Source organism: Eurytemora carolleeae, unplaced genomic scaffold (genome assembly GCF_000591075.1).
Source record: "Eurytemora carolleeae unplaced genomic scaffold, Eaff_2.0 scaffold643, whole genome shotgun sequence".
In the NCBI taxonomy this organism is placed as follows: domain Eukaryota; kingdom Metazoa; phylum Arthropoda; class Copepoda; order Calanoida; family Temoridae; genus Eurytemora; species Eurytemora carolleeae.
Window position 1 is genome coordinate 43,477 of NW_019396547.1, and position 23,744 is coordinate 67,220.

Sequence of the window (23,744 nt, forward strand, 5' to 3'; positions counted from 1 at the left end):
AAAGTTTACCTTGCTCTAATTCTGCGGAGTATATCACAGCTTTGCTTTTAACAATTGTAATTGTGTGAAGTAAACCCTCCTTCCTAGAAATAAATATTTTAAATAAAAATACAAAAACTGCAGCAAACTGAAGTTTTCTAATCCCTATATCTTTGCAACCTGATAACCTCGACAACATATGTATAATTTCCTATTAAACTACAACCAAAAACGTGCTTTATAGCATTTTTTAAAAGACATTCTTAAAATGGTTGTGCTTGATAATCTCAACATAATCTAATTTTACTATTTGAATATCTTTGGACATCATCAGGTTGTAAAGATATAAATTAAATATTTTTTACGCTGCATGTTCTAAAGGGGTAAAGTCTCAATTTTATATCCCCACTATCCAACCACCCATAGCAACCCTTCCCCGCAAAAATGTTAAATCCTTTATCATTAAATATTAATAATGTTTTTCATTTGCAAATAATCCCACAGAGATAAACTTTACTCAAAGTATTTTATCCTTTTTTATTTATAGAGCAAATATTTTTTTTGTATTTTTTTTAGATAATATATTGTTTATATGAATGAAGGATGGTAAAATATTGAGATTATAGAAAATAAAAGTACTTTACATTAAAATAAACATTTCAAGAGAGAGAGTACAGAGGATAATACAACTATACAAAGTACAATACAGAGATAACAGAGTACAATAAGAAGTACAGAGTATAATGCATAGAGTACAGAGTACAATACAGAGAGTACAGAGAACAATACAGAGAGCACTCAGTACATGGCACAATACAAAGGTTACAAATTAGAAAATAGAGAGTTCATATTACAATATAGAAAGTACAGAGTACCAGTGAGTATAAAGTACAATTTAGAAAACATAGAGTACAATAGAGTATTCAATATAAAGTAATTTGCACAAAGAGAGTAAAAAGTACAATTTACAGTGTACAGTACATAATAATTCTTGAACTTTTAATGAATAGTTAGAAAAGAGTTCAGATTTTAGTACTCCAGGTTTGAACTTAATTACCTGATATTTGAACTATAGTAGCTGAGAGTTGAACTATGGTACCTGAGGTTTGAACTATAGTACCTGAAATTTGAACTGCAGTGCCTGAGGTTTAAACTATATTACCTGAGGTTTGAACTATAGTAACAACTGATATATGAACTATAGTGCCCGAGATTTAAAATGCCTGAGATTTGAACTATGATACCTGAGATTTGAACTACAGTACCTGAGATTTGAACAATAGTACCTGAGGCTTGAACTTTAGTGCCTGAGGTTTGAACTATAGTACCTGAGGTTTGAACTATAATACCTGATGTTTGAACTACAGTACCTGAGATTTGAACTATAGTACCTGAGGTTTGAACTATAGTACCTGAGATTTGAACTATAGTACCTGGGGTTTGAACTATAGTACCTGTTTGAACTATAGTACCTGGGGTTTGAACTATAGTACCTAAGGTTTGAGTTGATGAGAGCGGGAACAACACCTAGCATAGACAACCCTAACCAGTAACAGCAGTACTCTATCCTGTTCTCCATAACTAAATAAATTAGGATTCATGGAGAACATTAAGACAAGTTTAAAAGAATAAACTCTACAGTTAGTCAAGAAACAATATATCCTATTCTCATAGGTTTGCGATTCTAATAGTTTTGCGGAATTTTCTGTTAACTTTGATAGATTTCTAAAATTCTAACACTGGACATTTTTACAGGCAAATTTTTCTCTGTTAACTGGCTATAAACCATCCTAGGGGTCATGTGGGTTGCCATAATAATATGGGCCAATTGGGTTTAGCCGTTTTGACGTTTATAAAGCGAGCTTGGATTTGATCACCTTCAAGTAAAAAGCAACTTTAAACCCAACCTATTTAAGATACAATTCCGTTCTATGTCGGAAATGTATAGGATCCGTTTTCAGGGATATGAATATTTGTTAAAATCCATTTCTCCCATGTTTGGAATGTTTATTGAAGAGAAAGCGGGAAACAATTTTAAATTTATGAAAAATTTCAATTTTTCATCCCCCTTCCCCCCCCCCAAAAAAAAAATAAAATAATAAAAATCTTAGTACGTACATAGATGGGATCTAAATGAATCTAAACGAAAAATTTATGATCATCTTCAAAAATTATATAAAATTATAAATTTTAATAAAATCACCCTGTACACTTAACAGCCTACTTTTTTTAAATAAAGGGCAATTAAATTTTTTGAAATTTTGATGCAATTTCTAGAAAACCGTATCTTAAAAAACTGAAAAGAGTTTCATGTGATTTTTTTAATATTTGATGCTAAGGATTGTAAATTCTAAAAGTGTAAAAATATCCTGAAAACCTGAAGCTTCTTAAAATTCTATTTAAAGATATTTTATTCAGTTTTTACAATCTAATCTTTATATTCCTCTTAAATAAAGGTTATCTTTATCCTCCAGGGCTGTTTAGAAAAATTCATCTTTATTCATATTTTTTAATATTTAGAAAATATATGTGCATGAGAAATAATGATAAAAATATTTGGAGAAGATTGACCCATTTTTTTGGTTATGAGAGTGAGTGAATGACGAGAAGAACTTGATTCTTTCATTCAAAATAAAAAAATAGTTTTTTTTCAAGAATTTACTTCAGCTTGGAAAAATAACAAACANATTTTATAAAGATTTTCCTGAAATAGCACTTTTTTTCTGAAAGCTTATTCGTCGAAAACAAAGACAAAGAAATTGAAAAAATCTCCCCTCGTAACATTTCCCCCTTCTCCTAGTATCAACTTACCTAGAGCTACCACGTCTCCCTTCTTGTATCCTCTTTGTTGAAAGCATCTTGCAACCTGACAGGATTTCTCTTGTGCTTCCCTGATCCAAAACAATAATTCTTCATTTTTAAAATCTCAAAAATCTACAATTTAAATAACTCACAAAAATTAGCTGCCAGACTAGAATATCCCTAAATGATTATTCTTAGTTTAATCTTAAAAAAGGTTTCTACTTCGTCGATTCTAACTTTGAACGTCAAAAGTTAAAAGTGAGGGACTAGACCCCCAGACAAAGGACGTAAACTCGAGACTTCAACGCGGGCTCATGGATCTTAAGATGGGCAGGAAAATATAACTTTAATAATATACCAAAAGTATTACGACCAAAAATATAACCAACTAAAACATAACTAACCAGAAATATAACTAACAAATATATAACCATTTTTTAAACATAAAATATAACCATTTCTTAACCAAAATATAACCATTTTTTTAACCAAAAATATAAACATTATAAATAATTTGACCAAAACTATAAACATTTTTATCAAAAATATAACTGATATTAACCAAAAATATAATCATTTTTATCAAAAATATAACCCTTTTTAGCCAAAAATATAACCATTGCTTAACTTAAAAACATTTTTTAACCAAGAATATAACAATTTTTATCTAAAAATATAAACTTTTTATAGCCATAAATATAACCATTTTTCATCCAAAAATACAGTTATGCTTAAACCAAAAATATATCCATTTTTAACAAAAAATACATTTTTTATCCCAAAAAAAACATTTCTCAACTAAAAGTATCATTTTTTTTGACAAAAATATTAAATTTTTTGACTAGAAATTTAACCATTGAGCGCTTTTCTGATGATGAGAATCAATTATCATTAATGCGTAAATGGGATTCGTCTGAATTTTATCAAATAAAAAACATAAAGTGCTCTATCAATAAACAGAAAATGTTCTAGTTAATATAAGAAACTTCGCAAATTACGAAGAATCAGTGTCAAGTATCCATCTCCAGGAGCAGGATATACACATTCCTTTACTATCAGCAAGGGGGGGGGGACACTTTAGTGGACAAGAGTGGTTGAAAAATGGTTATATTTTTAATGAAAATGGTTATATTTTCACTGAAAATGGTTATATTTTCACTGAAAATGGTTATATTTTTGGTCAAAAAGTTATATTTTTGGTCAACAAGTTAAATTTTTAGTCAAAAAGTTAGAATTTTGGCTAAAAATAATTATATTTTTGATAGAACAAAGTTATTATATTTTTGACTAAAAAAGTTACATTTTTGGATTAATTTTTTTTTCTTTTGGTCAAAATAGTGGTATTTTTGGTGAAATAAATGGTTATATTTTTAATCAAAAATGGTCATACTTCTAGCCAAAAAAATTATATTTTTGGTCGAAAATGGTATTATTTTTGGTTGGTTATATTATTGATCTGTTATATTTTTGTCAGTTATATTATTGTCAGCTATATTATTGTCAGTTATATTATTGTCAGTTATATTATTGTCAGTTATATTTTTGGTCTGTTATATTGTTAGCGTTATATTTTCCCCGCCCATCGATCTTAAAAGTTTAACCTTCTCGGAGTGTAAGAAATAAAAACTAGCTTTTAATTTAGATTTTTTATTCCTTATATTTTTGCAACCAGTGGGGTATTTATTTACTTGATATTTAAAACTTCAACTATTTGATCTTGCAAAATTTTTAGTTCTGAGCTTAGCTCTGAATATTATGAAAAATTGTCCAATGCCCATGAAAAAAAATTGCTTTTGTAAGCCCCTTGGGTACTCAAGGGTTCCCTCAAAAAATGTCAGCCCATTCGGTTCAGCTTTTTGGCCTCCAGCTATAGCGAACATACAAACAAATATACATATATATATATATATATATATATATGAGCGAAGAGCTTTATTATATAGAAACGGGTGTAATATCCCAGGTTTATTATGCAGAAACTAGGGACGAGAGTGAAATTTTCAGTTGTAAAGAGGCAATATCATTTTAAAAGGACTGTACGTAATTTCAAAGTTAAATAGTACAGTCTGATAATAACAACAAAAACAACGATTTTGAAGTGTTAAATTCTGACATGTAAGATTGACTCAATGTGTCATTTTTTCATTTGAATTTGTGCGTTTAATTGAATATGTGTCTCAGACTCTTAATAGCTTAATAGCTTAATAACTTAATAGCTCAGCACTTGAATATTAGTATTATGTAAAGGAATTGAGTCTTTGCTACAAACTCTGATTTTCTAATTCCTATAGATTTGCAACTCAAAGTCGTAGACCTTTGATATTTCAAACTATTAATATAGTTATATATATAATCTAACTTTGAAATATAAAAGGTGTGCACCATAAGTTGCAAAGATATGGAGATTAGAAAAATTCGGATTTGTGGCCAAGACTCAATTCCTTTATAGACAAATGAGACACAAGGCAATATTTTTGTGTCTAGTCAGGTTCAAAAGTTCCTAATTGGTCTAGAATCTCAGATATGATGTGTTAAAAAATCTAATCAACAATAATTGAGATGTTGTTTCTAATGGAAACCTACAAACTAGACGAAGGTCAAATATATGCGATACTTTGTGACCTCGTAGCTCTTCTGGCTTTGATTTTTCGCACAAGTGTGAAAAAGCAAACTTATCAGAGCTGAAAACTTAAGAATGAGATATCCTTAATCCCGATTACTTAATCTGAGTATCCAATGGAAACACTTTTGATTTTCTTCTTAAAGGGACTGTAAAGGAAAAATGAAAGGGGGTATAGGCTGAAAGCTAATCACTTTAGCTCTCGATCGCGACCCATGAAAGTTATATCTGATGTGCCTACCTCGAGTTACTGATTTACAACTTTGTCAAATTTATACGAAAATTAATATATATACAATTTTGTATAAAAGTAGTGGGTTTAAAAAGATCAAATTCAGCAAATATGCAACCAATCTGAAAACGATGATATCCAGAGAAAGCTAATTGTAACTTAGGTTTACTCCAATTCTAATTTTATATTTGTTATTTCTATTTTTTATAGATTTAATTCATAATATTTTTTATACGTCCGTCTTGCTAGACCATAAATTCCACCAATGGCAGTGCAGTGGTCACGTGATACAGGCGGAGACATGTGACCAGTATACTGCTCTGCCATTGGTGACAGTTCTAGTCACGTGATTTAAGTTTAAGATTTTCTCAATTTTACATATATGAACTTTCGTATAGTTTTAACACAGTTTTATATCAATTTCTCGAGACAGGAACATCAGATAAAACTTTCATGGGTCGCTATCAAGAGCTAAAGTGATTAGCTTTCAGCCTATACCCCCTTTCATTTTTCCTTTACAGTCCCTTTAAACCGTTCTTTCTTGGATAAAGTAGAGAAAAATCAAAAACCAGTTTAAAAAAAAAGAGAGTTCCTCCCATTTCTGTATATTAATATTAAATGGCGCGCAAACTTCCAAATTTATCGGCTTCATATATGCGACTCTGATTGGTTGAATTTTATACACTTTTCAGGATACAAGTACAAGATTAGGTTAGTCTTGATATTAAGAAAAAGAGAGGATCAAGCATTAATCTCGATATCCACCATTCTAAAGTTTTCAGCTCTGGTTGCAAAACAAAATTGTACAACAGTATTGTTCTTCTTAATTAGTTCTTCAATAGTTCTGCAGATTTACTGTTATATAAAGAGACAATATAATTTTTAGCACGATTGAACTAATTTTGAATGACCTTTGCATTTAAAGAGTGGAATGTCAGATGAACAACAGTAAAAACGTTGTTAGAAATTATAAATTTTGACAATAATAATTGTGTCTTACTGAGTCACTGTCTCATTTTCGAATTGAATTTGTGTTAAATAATCTACTTGAAAAGATGTGTCTCAGTGTCTAATCATCTCAGCACTTGATTATTTAGTTATGCTACTTGAGACAGAAGACCAGGGGTGTATATTTTCCATAACCTTTTTTTTTGGCTGAACGAGGGAAAAATAAAAATAATTGAATGTTTGGGTAACAAGTATCAATAAAGGAAAAAAAACTTGTCTTTTGTTGTCCAATTTCTTTACCCCCCCCCCCTTAAACATCAAAAATCTGAAAAATATTCACCCTTGCACAGGTTCACAAATTTTTAATTTAACTTTAAACTTTTATATCGTTTACCCCGGTTTAAAGGGACAAGCGACTTAGTTTTTAGCGACTCCATTTATAAAAGCTGAATGATCGATTCACAATGGTATCCTTTAAACCCTAATCTGAGCAGAAAGGTTAAAGCTTTTTTGGTTTTCTTTTTGAAATTGGTAATTTTTAACTGTGGCTTATCTACTTGCTTATCTACGGATATATATGCAACAGAGAAGAAGAAATTATCAGAATTCAACTCTTTTAAAAAAACCATTTTAAATATTTTTCAGAAGAATTTAAATGGGTAAAATTGTCATTAAGTTGACAACGTCCCTCAAAAGTTTAAAATTATTTCTAAATCATTGTCCCTAAAGGTCAAATGTGTGTCTCCATTCTCACCACAGAAAGTCAGCAATTTCTAAAAATAAAGAATACTAGCTGAAGGGCCCGGCGTTGCCCGTGGAACATTTTTTTGAAATAGGCAACGTATATATATATATAACTATCTCTGATAGTGGTGTACTGTATATATTCTAACTAGGACTGTGCAAGTTCCAACTTTTTCTAGCCGTTTCGTTAACGGTTACTTAAACAACGTTTTTTAAAGTTGCCGTTAGTTAAGGATCTCAATTTTATTAATGGTGTTTTTATTCAATTAACGTTCAGAAATATAAATTAAGGGTGGGGGCTGAAGACGACATTTAAAAACATCAAAATGCATGAAAGTTTCATGCAATATTAGAAGAATAAAGAACAAAAGTTGCCATTTTCATAAACACACACCCTTTTCATTTTCGTTTTCATCCTTAATTTTTTTAACGATTTAAAAATGACCGGTTTTTGCCGTTCGGTAACAGATTCTTTTGTTAATTTTCAAAAACCTCCGTTTCGTTAACGGCAATTTGCCCAGCTCTAATTCTAACAAACCTTATCTGGAAGTCTAGCAGCAGTAATCAGAAATTTCTGTGTTACACTCATATTCTTGTACTTTGCTGAAAATAGATTCATTCTTTAAAACAACAAAGGAATTGAGTCTATGCAACAAAAAACTCAAATTTTTTCTGTCTTTGATGGTGTAAACCTTTGCTATTTCAAACTTAGATTATTTGATCTATCAAAATCCATAGTTTGAAACATGTAAGATCTGTGGCATTGGGTTCCAAAGATAAAGGAATTAGAAAATCAGAGTTTGTGGCAAAAACTCGATTCAATTTACATTTACTTTATTCGTAACTTCCCCCCCCCCTCCCTCCAACAACTAATAACATTTTTAATAAGCAAAATAATTTTTTGAAGAGTAAATTGGAATTCCATTTTTATGACAATCCAATATCGTGTTTGAATCATACCAATTTCTTTTCAATGCATTTTTTTATAAATGTTCCCAACAGGGGCGGATACAGGGGGGGGGCGGGGGACATTCGCCCTCTCTGACAGATTCAGGGAGGGGCGTAGCCCTCCCCCTGAATTTGGATTTTTTTGTTCCCATTTTCAGAATAGCTTCTCAATAGCATGCTTCAGGGAAAGAAACCCTAGTGCAAAACAGAAAAAATATCTGTCTTAATAAACTATAATGTGTGAAAAGTTAAAAATCTAGTTTTTTAGTCATTAATTTTGACTCTTTTTGTTCCTAAAAAATCTTGCCCCCCCCCCCCCTCTCACTTAAATCCTGTATCCGCCCCTGGTTCCTAAGGGACTGTTGGTGCATATTTTAACGACCCAACAGAACCCTTTAAACCTTTATCAGAGTAACAAAAAATTTCCATACATTTCTCGGCAGCATATATCTGCAGTACACTGCATGTGAAAAATATCTTTATTTTTTGTTCAGAGAAAAATATCAGGGTACCATGGTGAATCTGGCATGTACCATTGTAACAAGGATGGTGAGTTTGAACAAAGCCTAAATTTTAATTTTCTGATTATTTACCTGACAATGTTTTATAAAGAACACCGATAAATCTCCAGATTGTCAACAAATCTCGATCTAAAATATCAAATATAAAAACATTAAATCAATAAAATAGATTTAATCAAATTTATTAAAGGAATAGGTTGTCTTTGCCACAAACTCAAATTGTCAAATCCCTATATCTTTGCAACTTGATCATGTAAATCTAAATATTTCAAACTTAGATTACTTGATCTAACAGAACTCATAGTTCGAATTATCAAAGGGATTTTGGAAAAAAATAAATTCCTCCAAGCAAATTAAAAAAAAACGCATAATTTTAACTCCTTTTTGAATGAGCTGTTGAGATGAACAAAACAAATATGCAACTAAAAATATTTCCTTTCTCATAAACGGACATAATATATAAACTAGAGGTGTTACGAGGCCACAAAGTCGTGCCAGTAGTGTCGAATAAAGGAATTAAGCCTTTGCCACAAACTAGTGTTTTTTTTATATCCTGTATCTTTGAAACACATCTCGTAGACCTTATAATTCAAAAAATAAATTCTTTTAGAAAATATAATCTCAGTTTGAAATATCAAAGGTTTACAGCATTAGATTAAAAAAATATTGAGATTAGAAAACTTAAGTTTGTGGCAAATAATCAATTTCTTTGACCATTATCTTGATTCTATAGATCGGAGTGAGATATCCTTCTGCTATTATAGAAAATTAGAAATTTGATTCATTCGCAAAATCATAAAATAGTTTCTGAAAGGAGAGACTGTAGATTAGGAAGACGATTGACTCAAGTTATGATTTGAGATAGTTCAAAGACCATTAAAACACAATAATTTAGCAATGTACACGAGAGAGGGAACCCCCGGACGCCATAAGCCTCCGCTATGTAGACACGAGCCTCCCAAAATTGCCAGGCAGACCGAGCCTCCGCCATGCAGTATGAGCCTCCGTTTTACAGTAAACGAGCCTCGTCTATACAACACAGCTTCCTTATAACTCTAGATTTTAACATGGAATATAGAATTATTTCATTTTTTTAAAGCATAGTGGCACAAGAATTTTATTACAGATTAATGTTGTTTTTTGATTGTCATGATTTGTGACTTATATTGACTCATAAAGTGGTTTATAAGATTCATGTTTTACAATAAAACATTTCTTACGCAGTTAGGAAACTATTTGGAAATTTATTTCTGGGAAATTTTTTTATATTCTGATTATTTGTCAATATGAAGTATCTTGTTCTGATATAAATTACAAAAAAATGTATAGACAAAATCAAAACTTTAAAAATATCAAATAAAATCAAAACTTTTTCTCTAAATGTTTTCTCTAAATGTTTTCTCTAAATGTTTTCTCTAAATGTTTTCCTTTTTGCGTCAGAAATGTTTCAAGTTTTATAAACCACTGTACTAGTCATGAGTAGTCGCTATTTATAAACCACTGTACTAGTCATGAGTAGTCGCTATTTATAAACCACTGTACTAGTCATGAGTAGTCGCTATTTACTAGTCATGAGTAGTCGCTATTTATAAACCACTGTACTAGTCATGAGTAGTCGCTATTTATAATAATTGATTAATACTTCTGATACTTGATAAACTTTTTATGCCACTATTTTGTAAAAAGTACAAAAAAGTAAACTATATAAACTATTCTGTATAGCGGAGGCTCTTACTGCATGGTGGAGGCTCATGGCGTCCAGGGGTTCCCTTCCTCTGTACACTGACCCATTTCAGCTTATCAGTTGATTTTTAAGTTCCTAGAGAAACTATTTGAAACTATTTGTTTCACGACAACATACAATTCACATAAAATGGGTTAAATGTCGTCTTCCTTTTTCACAGTTATAAGGGACATTACCAACATCTAACAATAAAAGTTCTTATTAGACGATTATGTATAATTAAACCTTGCCAATGACTAAGTGTTCAAAATTTAGAATTTGATTCCCAATTTTTGCTGAAGGCCAAAATATCAAAAAATTATCCTTTGTAAAAACTACATAAAAAGAAATTTCCATTTTAACTTAAAGTTTAAATCTCTTAAATCCCTAAGTAAATTAATAATAAAAATCTAATCTTACAAAATTATTCACTTTTAAACTTAATGAAAAAATATTTAAAAAAACTAGACAATTGATTTGAAAGAATGATTATATTTTTTCAATATTTTTTTTATGTTTACTTTTGAGATAAACTGGAAATTTCCATTTTAACTTAAAGTTTAAATCTCTTAAATCCCTAAGTAAATTAATAATGAAAATCTAATCTTACAAAATTATTTACTTTTAAACTTAATGAAAAGATATAAAAAAAATCTAGAGAATTGAAAGAATGATTAGATTCTTTCAATATTTTAATGTATAAAGTATGAAAGTATGAAGCGTGGACGAATGAATGTGCTGCCAGATTATAGCACCTAGCAGATCATTACAAAGCCCATACAACACCAAAATTTCGAGAATCGATCACAACAACCCGATCATGTCCTGGGGACAAAAACATCCCTTTAAAAAAATAAGAATTGTCAATAGATGGACATTTCATAGATAGGACATTTCAAAGAAAAAGAAATTCACAGATAGGACATTTCATAGATAGAAAGACCATTTCATAGATAGGACTTTCCATCGACAGGAAATTTTATAGACAGAGTAGATTTTTCTTAGACAGGCATTTTCATGGACAGAGAAGAATTTACAGAGATATGTAATTTCAAAGAAGACATAAAAGCATTTTTTTTCTTAAAATGTGTAAAATGTAAAAAATGTGTCACAATTTTGGAAAATGTGATCAGTTTGAAGCTAACAAGAAATCAATAAATTACGCTGTCAGTTTAAAGCAAAAAAAAATGAATAATATGTGATGTGATAATCAGAGAGATCGTGGAGGGGTGTGATTTATTAGATAAGATTATTTAAAAAAAATTCTCTGTCTATGAATTGCCCTGTCTATAAAATATTCTGTATATGAAATGTTATGTCTATAAAATGTCTTCTATGAAATGTCCTACTTATGAAATATCCTACCTATGAAATGTCCTATCTACATAATGTCTTTCTATGAAATGACCCAACACCCCCTACAACTTTGCAATCTGAAGGTTTAAAACCCAGGACTGTGAAGATTACAAGAGGATGACAAAAATATTTCTCAATTTTTAAGTCTTCCATCAGTATTTTTCAAAACATTTTAATATTCGAAACAAAATTCAGTCGTAATATTGACTTAATTGTTTTCCAAGATCCAAGAATAAGAAAATAATATTAATTTCCAAAATGATGAACACTCCCTTGAGAACCCCTAATAAGCCTACCTAGAGTTTGTGTCGCCAGGTAGATCCATTCATGACCGGCAGCTAGGATCCAGGCCGGTAAACTGGGGACCAACATCTTCAAACTTTTCTTTAAAATCAAGCTTTTCTTTAAAATCATACTTTTCTTTAAAATCATACTTTTCTTTAAAATCAAACTTTTCTATATAGTCAAACTTTTCTTTAAAATAAAACTTTTCTTTAAAATCAAACTTTTCTTTAAATCGTACTTTTCTTTAAATCGTACTTTTCTTTAAAATCGTACTTTTCTTTAAAATCGTACTTTTCTTTAAAATCCTACTTTTCTTTAAAATCCTACGTTTCTTTGAAATCCTACTTTTCTTAAAAATCAAATTTTTCCTTAAAATCATATTTTTCCTTAAAATCATACTTTTCTTTAAAGTCATACTTTTCTTTCAAATAATATTTTTCCTTAAAATCATAATATTCTTTAAAATCATACTTTTCTTCAAAATTATATTTTTTATAAAATCATACTTTTCTTTAAACTCATACTTTTCTTTAAAATCAAACTTCTCTAAATAATCAAAATTATAAGATTATAAACACTACTATCAAAAACCACTATTTTTATTATTATTATAATGTCGAAATTTCTTATTATTCTGATGAGACAAAATTAATTTAAAAAAATGTTCTTCTTCATTTGAGAAATATAAGGTTTCTTGATTAAAAATAATCTTATGTAACACATTTAATTTTCTTCATAATTAAGTTTAAAATCAACTTTTCTTAAATACAAAATATTTAAGCAAACTTTTCATAGAATTTTAGATTAGTTTGTAACTAAATCTTTTTCACATTAATCATAAAATTCAAAACAAAATCTTCTTTTAAAAATTCATATATTTAGTTAAGAAATTAACCTCCCCACAAATCGAATTTACATAGCATTTTTATTTATTCAGTGCATTTAAACTTGGCCAACTTAAAAATTCACTTAAATGTTTTGTAACCCTGATTTGGAATAGTTAAAAACTTCTAACCGCTTATGTCAGTCTAGCTTCAGTTTTGAATGAGAATCATAATGAATATCGTGCACATATTTTCATTTACAAAAATAAAAAGTGTCAATAGTTTAGAAGCTTAAATGGATTGCCATCGTAATTTTGATTTTGTTTTTGAAAATTGTTTTGTTTTCTCTGCAAAAGTGGCTTCCGCAATTATTGCTCTAGGAATAAGGAAAATTTTTCAGGATTAAACAAATATCAAGCCAGAAAAAATATGTTATTTTCCAGATTTCAATCGAAAATTAAGACCCAAAAGGTATCATTGTGAACCAGACATGCCCCACTTTAAGTGGAGGTTGTGATTTAAACTTAATACAACAATGAATTTAAGCCTCGTCTCAAATCCCCAAAAACAGGTTTCAATTAACGCAGGCTTAAATCTTGAAAATTGGAATACAATCTAAAGTGGAACCAACCATATATGAGCCGCGGCTTAAATTTAAGCCGTGGCTCAAATTCTTTAAATTCGGCCTCAGTATCTTTAAATCTATCTATCTATCCACAGGCTCTGATAAGTAAGTTAGGGAAAATAAATATTAATTTTTTGATAAACATTCATAGCTAATCAAAACTTATCAATATAGTTTTTCTTACAAATATTAATAATACAAAAATAGATGAAAGTTTATCTTATAGATCTAATTATTTATCATTACTTTTCAACTATCAGCAAAATAATGTTAATTTACAGTTTTTAAATTATTATGTAGCTTTAATTCTAGATTTTCTATTCGTTAAAACCTTGCTCGGTTTGAACGGACATTGTCCAGTGTACAAGATGTTTGTACAGTTCGGTAAAACAGAAAATCCGGTTCTTGTTCCAAACCAAGTTTTCAGTTTCAAAACTCATTAAGTTTTAAAACCGATTTTCCAGTTCGTTTAAAAAACAAACAGATTTTCCAGTTCGTTTAAAAAAAACAGATTTTCCAGTTCGTTTCAAACCCGGTTTTCCAGATGGTTTCAAACAAGGTTTCTGTTAGTTACTAAACTAGTTTTCCAGATTGTTTCAAATACAGTTTTCCAGTTAAAACAAACACCGGGTTTTCCAGTTCGTTTCAAACCCGGTTGGCGGTTTGTCAGGTACATGTACTTTATTGGTAACAAGACTGGTTCATGTACTGTTCGTTAAAAAACCGGTTTGTTCATAACAACGCCGCGGTGTTAACAAAAATTGTACAAGTATTCCAGTGTACAGTATAAACCTGTCCTAATATTCCAGTGCACAGTTTACACCTGTCCTAGTATTCCAGTATACAGTTTACACCTGTCCTAGTATTCCAGTGTACAGTTTACACCTGTCCTAGTATTCCAGTGTACAGTTTAAACCTGTCCTAGTATTCCAGTATACAGTTTACACCTGCCCTAGTATTCCAGTGTACAGTTAACACCTGTCCTAGTATTCCATTGTACGGTTTACATCTGTCCTAGTATTCCAGTATACAGTTTAAACCTGTCCTAGTATTCCAGTGTACAGTTTAAACGTGTCCTAGTATTCCAGTGTACAGTTTACACCTGTCCAAGTATTCCAGTGTACAGTTTAAACCTGTCCTAGTATTCCAGTGTACAGTTTACACCTGTCCTAGTATTCCAGTGTACAGTTTAAACGTGTTTAAGTATTCAAGTGTAAAGTTTAAACCTGTTCAAGTATTCCAGTGTGCAGTCAACACCTGTCCTAGTATTCCAGTGTACAGTCAACACCTTCCTAATATTCCAGTGTACAGTTTAAACCTGTTTAGGTATTCCAGTGTACAGTTTAAACCTGTTTAAGCCTGCAGTTTTAACTGGATTAAAGGAAAGTATTGTATAATCGATCCGGGAATACTTTGCAGTTAAACATAGTGTCCTCCTCCCCCTTACCTCTGTCACCCCCCCCCCATTTTATCAATTTTGATCTACCTTTCCCCTTTTCCTTTCATCTCCCCCATGTCAATTATTTCCATTTGCTGTAAGTTATGTTGTTAATTCTTTTCAATGTGTTTGGACATTATTGTCTTCTTGTCGTCTTGTCCTCTTGTCCTCTTGTCTTCTTGTCCTCTTGTCGTCTTGTCCTCTTGTCGTCTTGTCTTCTTGTCGTCTTGTCCTCTTGTCGTCTTGTCCTCTTGTCGTCTTGTCGTCTTGTCGTCTTGTCCTCTTGTCGTCTTGTCTTCAATATAATTTACTAATGTAGCTGCAATTTTAATCCCATTTCAGTCTGAAGTTTTAAAAGAGTTTATCTTAAATCCAACCCTCAGAGCCCCTTTTCCCATCACATTCAATTTAAACAAGGATTCCGACAGATTTCAGTCAAATAGTTCAAAATAATTTTCAAGTATTGAAATTAAACAACTTTATGGAATCATATTGAATTAAACAGATATTAAGATTACAAATAATGAAGTACACGCCCAATGTGTATACTGTGTATACTGTAGATACCGTAAAGCTTATGATTTTCACCTTTCTATCATCTACCCTTCGTAACGTTTGCCTTCGTTCTATCCGCCCCCTCTTCCTTTATACACACCTTTACTTTATTCTCCCCCTTCCTTCACCCACCCCTCCTTTGCTACCCTACCTCCTTCATCCGCCCCTCGTTCTTTATTTACCCCCTTTTCCTTTCTCCGCCCCTCTTTCTTTATCCATCCCCTCTTCCTTTATCCGCCTCCTCTTCTTTCATACTCTCCTCTTCCTTTATCCGCCCTCTTCCTTTATCCGCCCCTTCGTCTTTCATACTTCCCCTTCCTTTAACCGCCCCTCTTCCTTTAACCGACCCTCTTCCTTTATCCTCCCCCTTCTCTTTTATACACTCCTCTTCCTTTCTCCGCCCCTCTTCCTTTATCCGCCCTCTCTTCCTTTATCCGCCCTCTCTTCCTTTATCCGCCCTCTCTTCCTTTATCCGCTCTCTTCCTTCATCCGCCCTCTTCCTTTATCCGCCCCCTCCTCTTTTATACACTCCTCTTCCTTTCTCCGCCCCTCTTCCTTTATCCGCCCTCTCTTCCTTTATCCGCCCTCTGTTCGCCCTCTGTTCCTTTATTCGCCTTCTTCCTTTATCCACCCTCTTCCTTTCTCAGCCCCTCTTCCTTTATCCACCCTCTTCCTTTATCCGCCCTCTCTTCTTTTATCCGCCCCCTGTTCCTGTATATTTTAAGCACTCGCAAATGTAGTTCAATGATAAGGATCTGACTTGCGCAAATTTTATTTTTGGCAAATCCTTTGATGAAAGCAGATTTTCTCAAGTCGTGAATTCAAGTAAATTTTAAAAACCTTTCATTACTTTACTTTCTACATCTGTAATATATTCATAGAAATAAAAAATACCTATTGTTTAAAGTAAATGACAGCAAAACTATGGTTCATTTTGTTTTATAAATTTTTGCAAATAGTTTTTTATTTTTTTGCAAGGATAGATTTATAAAAATTAAATGCAAATTACGTCAGTGCTGCATTAAAACTATTATAATTTTAAAATTAAACCTTTTTTAAAATTTTCTCCAAATGATATTTTTTCTTTTAATTTTCATGCTTGACAATGAAAATTTAAAATTTAAATAAAGACTATTGAAGATATTTTAACCTGACAGCTAAGGCCACCCATACTGAGAAATTAACTGAAAAAAAATAAATTATTAAGCAACAAACACAATGAAAATTAAGTAAAATGACAACCCGCGTTGTGAAGTTCAACAAAAATTCGCCATTTTTATCTCAAAATGAACACAATAAATGTTACACAATACAGGTTACACATAAAAAATTACACAATGTATGTTACACAATCAATGTTCCAAAATGAATGTTACACAATGAGTGTTACACAACACACAATGAATGTTCCACAAAGAATGTTACACAATGAGTGTTACACAATGAATGTTCCACAATGAATATTCCACAATGAATGATACAAAATGAATATTACACAATGAATATTTCACAATGAACATTACACAAGGAATATTACACAATGAATGTTATACAATGAAAGTTGCACAATGAATGTTACATAATGAATGTTACACAATGAACACAATGAATGTTACACAATGAATGTTACTCAATAAACACAATGAATGTTACACAATGAAAGTGAAACATACTCATAGAAAGTAAGAAATGGATGTTTCACAATGAAAGTTACACAACTAACAAAATGAATGTCACACAATGAATGTTACACAATGAATGTCACACAATGAATGTCACACAATGAATGTTACACAATGAATGTTACACAATGAAAGTGAAACATTCACAAAGAAGGTAAGAAAAGGATGTTTCACAATGAAAGTTACACAATTAACACAATGAATATTAAACAATGAATATTACACAATGAATATTGCACAATGAATGTTACACAATAAATGTTGCACAATGAATGTTACACAGTGAAAGTTACATAATTAAAACAATGAATGTTATACAATGAAAGTTACACAATTAAAACAATGAATGTTACCCAATGAAAGTTAAACATTCACAAAGAAAGTAAGAAATGGATGCTATGCATGTAGCAAATAATGAGACCCATTGTAAAATTACGTACAATGTTTATATAGTAGTTCCGCAAATCCTATATTCGATTAACCCATTCCATGTACGTATATTTTTATATATATGTATAACTCCGTCATAACAATATTGTGATTGTTAACTACGTCATCTATAACAGCGCATAATTACGCTGTTATTAACCCAATTCTAAGCTGAACTAAAGAAATAAACCTCAGTTTATAGAGTAACTCCGTACTCATTACTGCAAGAGAGTAATCTGAAATCCTGCTTAATAAAACCGGTGGAATCTTCCCCATTATTTGGGATCGATATATTTAGCTTATTGATAGCTAGGCTTGTGTCCTTGTGTGGCATTTAGAGTGGATCATCCCCCTCATTTGGGATCGATATATAGCTTATTAAAAAGCTAGGCTTGTGTCCCTGATTGACATTTAGAGCACTGAATTGATAGCTTATTGGATAGCTACGCTTGTGTCCCTGTGTAGCATTCAGAGCCAGATGGGTTGTGTCCTGGTTGACTTTGATAGCGGACGGGTTGGGCCTGGATAGATACGTTTCGAGAATATTGTTATGGAGTAGGAGTTTACTACAGACATACAGTATATATTAAACAAAAAATGTTATAAAAAATAAGGAATAAATTGGGGGAAAATATTTATATAACACAAATAAAATTTTGTAATGAAATTATAAAATAAAAGGTTAATGAGATTCAAGCTTTTAACTTTGTGAAACCATAAAAAATGAAATACTTAACACTGAAAAAATATATTCTTTCCCTTTTTGCGAACTTGATTTATATTCAATTGGTTTAAATACTGTAAGAGAATAACAAAACTTTATAAATTCTAGTTTCTATATTCAAAAATAAAACTGCTCAATTATCCTTCTTTTTTATTTATTGACTATTGTGTGATTCTTTATTTGGTTGGAGTAAATTGAAGTTCAAAGTTCTGGTCTCAAATAAACAAGTTGAAAACATAGATGATATTTTATTAATCTTGAACCTGACACAAAATAATTGCGTGGCATGAGCTCTGATTGGCTGAGGGGTTCAAAAAGAAGGGGAGAAATTTCACCATGGAGTAATTATATGTCGTTCAGTGGGGGAAAAGCGGAAGTTTTATAATTAGAAAAGAAGGGGACGTATCTCACCCCTCAGTAATTATGAACAATTAAATTCATTCAGGAATTTGCTAGAACATGGATAGTGAATACATACAATACTATCCAAAATGATTTTTTCGGGAAAACCCTTTTGATAATTTATGAGGAGGTAAACTTTAAAAAAAATAGACCCAGGGTTAATTAATAAAAAATTAAGTTAAAAAGTAAAATGAAAGGAAAAGAAAAGAAAAGAAATGAAAGGAAAGGAAAGGAAAAGAAAAGAAATGAGAGAAAGGGAAAATGAAAGAAAAGAAATGAAAGAAAGGGAAAGTAAAAATAAGAAATGAAAGGAAAGGAAAGAAAAAGAAAAGAAATGAAAGGAAGGGAAAGAAAAAGAAAAGAAAAGAAATGAAAGGAAGGAAAAGAAAAGAAATGATAGAAAGGGAAAATAAAAGAAAAGAAATGAAAGGAAGGGAAAGTGAAAGAAAACAAAAGAAAGGAACGGAAAGTAAAAGAAAAGAAATGAAAGGAAGGGAAGATAAATGAAAATAAATGAAAGGAAGGGAAGGGAAAGAACAAGAAAAGAAATGAAAGGAAGGGAAAGTAAAAGAAAAGAAATGAAAGAAAGGAAAAGGAAAAGAAATGAAAGGAAGGGAAAGGAAAATAAATGAAAGGAAGGGAAAGTGAAAGAAAAGAAATGAAAGGAAGGGAAAGGAAAATAAATGAAAGGAAGGGAAAGAAAAAGAATAAAAGGAAGGGAAAGGAAAGGAAAAGAAATGAAAGGAAGGGAAAGTAAAAGAAAAGAAATAAAAGGAAGGGAAAGGAAAAAAAATGAAAGGAATGGAAAGTAAAAGAAAAGAAATGAAAGGAAGGGAAAGGAAAGGAAAAGAAATGAAAGGAAGGGAAAGGAAAAGAAATGAAAGGAAGGGAAAGTAAAAGAAAAGAAATGAAAGGAAGGGAAAGTAAAAGAAAAGAAATGAAAGGAAGGGAAAGGAAAAGAACAGATAGTAGAGCGAAAAAAAGTTCAGAAAAGGGAAGGAGAGAAAGGAAACGAAAGATAACTGATACTGAAGGAAGAATCGAAAGTAAAGAAGGACACATAAATGATGGAAAGGGAAAAGAGAAGAGAGGAAAGTTTAAGAAGAAGATTTAGAGGAAAAACTGGTATCAGAAGAGAGTATAAGAAAGAAAAAATTTGGTAAAAATTAAAGGATATCTTTAAAACTTTATCTCTATCAAAGATTTAAAGGGCACAGTAGTGAAAAAGGTAAATTTTTAAAAAGAGGACAAACGGTCCCTTTAAAATATTCAAATTTTTGGATCTAAAACCTGAAAATCGAACCAGCTTTATTAAACCTTGATGCAACACCTATCAATGAAAGACAGGTTCAATGTTACGAGTCATCGAGGAATAATTACGTTGGTTCAGGGCGCGTCACAAAAAATGTTTTTCGTTTTTTAACAAAAATTCTAAACTTTCCCTTTAAACCAAACAAATAAAACAAAAATAGGGATAAAGTATACAGTTTACACCCATACAACCTAACTGTCTGATGAAGAAAGAATAATAAATAAATGCATGTTTTTCTCTTTAAAAATTGATTAGTTTTCATTGTTGTTTTCCTTCTAGGATTTCATTGAAAACTCATAACATATTCCAACTTTTTTAATCCTAGGACCAGAGCTAAGCAAACCCGGGTTATTTAACAAAATTCGTCTTTAAAAGTAGTATTTTTCATTGTGTTCATCCTGTCTCTCGAATTTTGATGAGTTGCTATGTGTCATGCGTCCACAACCTTTGATTTCTCGTCAATTCTTATCAAAACTATTAAATATAGTTTAGATAGTTTAGCAAACAATAAATTCAAGATAGTAAACTTTGTCTGTTCAATGTGCATGCTAGTCTGAGCTGTACATTTGAGCATATCTTGATAAATTACGCTGTACAATGTCTATAAACCTTAATGCGTTTATCATGAAAGGCAAAACTTGAAATACGATTAGGCTAGCTACGTATTGTAATCAGCTTAACTACCATGATATATATATGTGCGAATCCTGTAAATACGTATATTAACTAAACATATATTTGTAAATATGTAGTAAATGACTACTCCAGTTTCTGGTAACGTAATGTAATGAGTATTGACTATCAATCTCAACACACAGATACAATCTCGTAAGTCGTAATTATCGATGCCAGGGGCGTGCGAGAGACGTACGCCCCTGATCTATGGCAAATCAAAAGGGGAGGATCCTCAACCTGTTTATCAAAACAGGGAACCACACAAATCCGTGCAGATCTATCAAGGCCACTAGTTCCGATTTCTTAAAATAAAATCTACGCAAACGTATATAGACCCCTAACAGGAAACTCGAGAGTTTCGTTCAACGATATTCTCTTAAATTTTGTACTCAGGCATTGCAGTACAGTTAGATTTAAATGTATGCAAAAAACCCCATAATATTTGTTTACATATTTAGTGCATCAGAAACTACATTTCATCATTTCAGGCCTTTTTATAAGAAAATTTATGGAATTTCAAATAATTTGTTCTTGCTTTCATTTCACAATTATAAAATTAAAAAAAGGTTTTTTAATATTTTTAGCACTGGGATGAATACTAACTGATAAGACACAATACGGATTGTCCACCATTACTTCAAATAATGGGGTGGCAGTCCTTAAATAATGGGGGATTGGCCCCCCCCCCCCCGCTCTAGATCCATATCTGTTAAACCCCTGAGTAGAGTTTAAAGGGAAAAGGAAGGATCGATGAAGCACCGATGAAAGCAACCGATTTATAAACATTCATAATATATCGAGTAAAAGTGTATAGGAAGTAACCCCCCCCCCACCCCCGGGGCCGGCGTCACCCAACATAGCAGCTGTAATGTGGGTAGGATGTATAATAAGCAAACACATATGGAAAGTCAGCTGACATTTATTATCTATCTATCCGACAAAACTCCCCCGCCCCCCCACAAGCCCCCGCGGCATGACAAAGTGTTAATATAAACTGTATATTATTAGATATATACCTGTGTAAAAAGTTCCAAGAATAAAAACTACCAGAGTTAAACCTTTTAACATTTTAACTACTTCACTGATGTCTGCAGTTTTAACTTTCTCAACTCACACACACTTCCATTCACAGACACACTAGCACTACTACAGCGCTTTCACGTTCTATTCAAACTGCAAACGATAAATAGTTGAGGGCCATCCATTTATAGTTTATTACAATTAAAACAGGGCTATTCACACAACAGCAATTAAAATTGTAAGTCATAATATTAGCCTTAACCCGTAAATTGACTAAGTTTCAATAAAATTAATATAATGTAAGGCTCATGATAAAAAATATTAAATTCCATTTACAGAAATGCCAATAAATTAATAATAATGATGCTAATGCATTATAACAATAATACGAATAAACCTCTCTCCAATGGATTCTCGTAAAGCTACGTTTATGTTTTTATTTTGTCAGTGTAAACACACCTTTTGAATGACATTGCACCATTGTATAAGAAATCATTGTATGGTATCATCATGGTACCACCATCTCAGGGATTTATACAGTCTGGTCTGATAATCCAATAATGATAATCTGGTCTGATAATCCAACAAAGCTTTGATTTCACCTTTTAAACAAAGCTATTTCGCATTTACTTTTTATCTCTATAGCATAAATCTTTTGCCTTTTTTATACTTTTTTGTTGGCAAAACGCGATTGAATTCAAATATAAGAAACCGAACTCATCTCGCCCTGAGCTAGTCCAGGGTGACATAGATCCCATCATGTTATGGCGTGATAAAGTAATTGGCATCAAGATTGGAGAAATGGTCGAAAAATAAATTAGTGTAAGTTGTTATGTAGCAAATATTGTGAAAAAATGATATTCTGTAAACCTGCAGTACATTGTACATTATTAACAATTTATGTTGTAGACCTATACATAATGGCATTATTCATGGAAACTCCGTTTCAATTGAATACATAGCATCATTAGATTAAATCATGTGATATACTTAAATTACGCTATAAACATGTGTGGAGATAGCTTAACTACGTTATAACTATTCTCTGATTTCTGAGAATTTCTCAGGAGTTCCCCCAAAAATCTATAAAATAGTCCTGATATTTTTTTGAGAATTTTCGGAGAAATATTCCTCAGAATTTCTCGAGACTATGTCTCTTATGCAGTTACCCAAAAAAATCCGCAAAATTAGTGACCAAGTCCTGAGAATTTCTCAGGAATTTCCAGGGAAATATTCTTAGGAATTTCTTGGAAATTTATTTTAACAAAATCTTGTTCTCAGTTCCCCCAACAATTTTCAGGAATTTCTCACAACTATGAACTCCAAAAAATCTCTATAATTGTGGACAAATTTTAGGGAATTTCTCGAGAATTTCCGAGGAATCTTTCACAAGAACTTTTTCTCGAGAAATTCCGCAGAAATTCTTCAAAGCAAGTTATTAAAACAGGAAAACTCGGGGAAACTCCTCACTTTTGTTACCTGAGTACATTTATATACATTCATTGTATTTGTAAGTTGTAATTGTACAATTACATTTACATACATGCATTGTATTTGTAAGTTGTTTATTGCATGAATTGTATATTTCATTTTGTGTATATTGTAATTTGTTCAATGACAATTACAGGCTTGGTAAATTGATTACATATTAATTAATAAAAAATAATATATATTGCAAATTATATAAATACAACATTGTACAATTTTGTACTTATGTAAGTTGTCAATTGCGAATTTATTGCATTTATATTTTGTTATTTATAATGTATAGAATGTAAAATAACAAAATAAAAGGTTAATTATAAACATTACGTAATTTTTTAAGAAAACCATTGCAGCCCCCCCCCTCCATCTCATTACTAAATATAAAAGATGAAAGTTTTGTAAATAATGAAACAGG

General features: G+C 31.2%; 1 protein-coding gene across 1 annotated transcript in view; it reads right to left on the bottom strand.

The window, feature by feature from the left end:
- LOC111705289 (long-chain fatty acid transport protein 4) overlaps positions 1-22,005 on the bottom strand; it is a 59,688-nt gene extending 37,683 nt beyond the window's left edge. The window contains exons 1-9 of the mRNA XM_023477783.1: positions 21,841-22,005; positions 16,751-16,784; positions 12,170-12,231; positions 8,867-8,923; positions 7,864-7,928; positions 7,305-7,354; positions 2,791-2,870; positions 1,473-1,560; positions 10-83 (exon numbers count right to left, since the gene is read on the bottom strand). Of these exons, the coding sequence (XP_023333551.1) occupies positions 10-83; positions 1,473-1,560; positions 2,791-2,870; positions 7,305-7,354; positions 7,864-7,928; positions 8,867-8,923; positions 12,170-12,231; positions 16,751-16,784; positions 21,841-21,892 (562 nt within the window). The 5' untranslated portion in view covers positions 21,893-22,005. The remainder of the gene's footprint in view (positions 1-9; positions 84-1,472; positions 1,561-2,790; positions 2,871-7,304; positions 7,355-7,863; positions 7,929-8,866; positions 8,924-12,169; positions 12,232-16,750; positions 16,785-21,840) is intronic.
- Between the last annotated feature and the right edge of the window lie 1,739 nt (positions 22,006-23,744).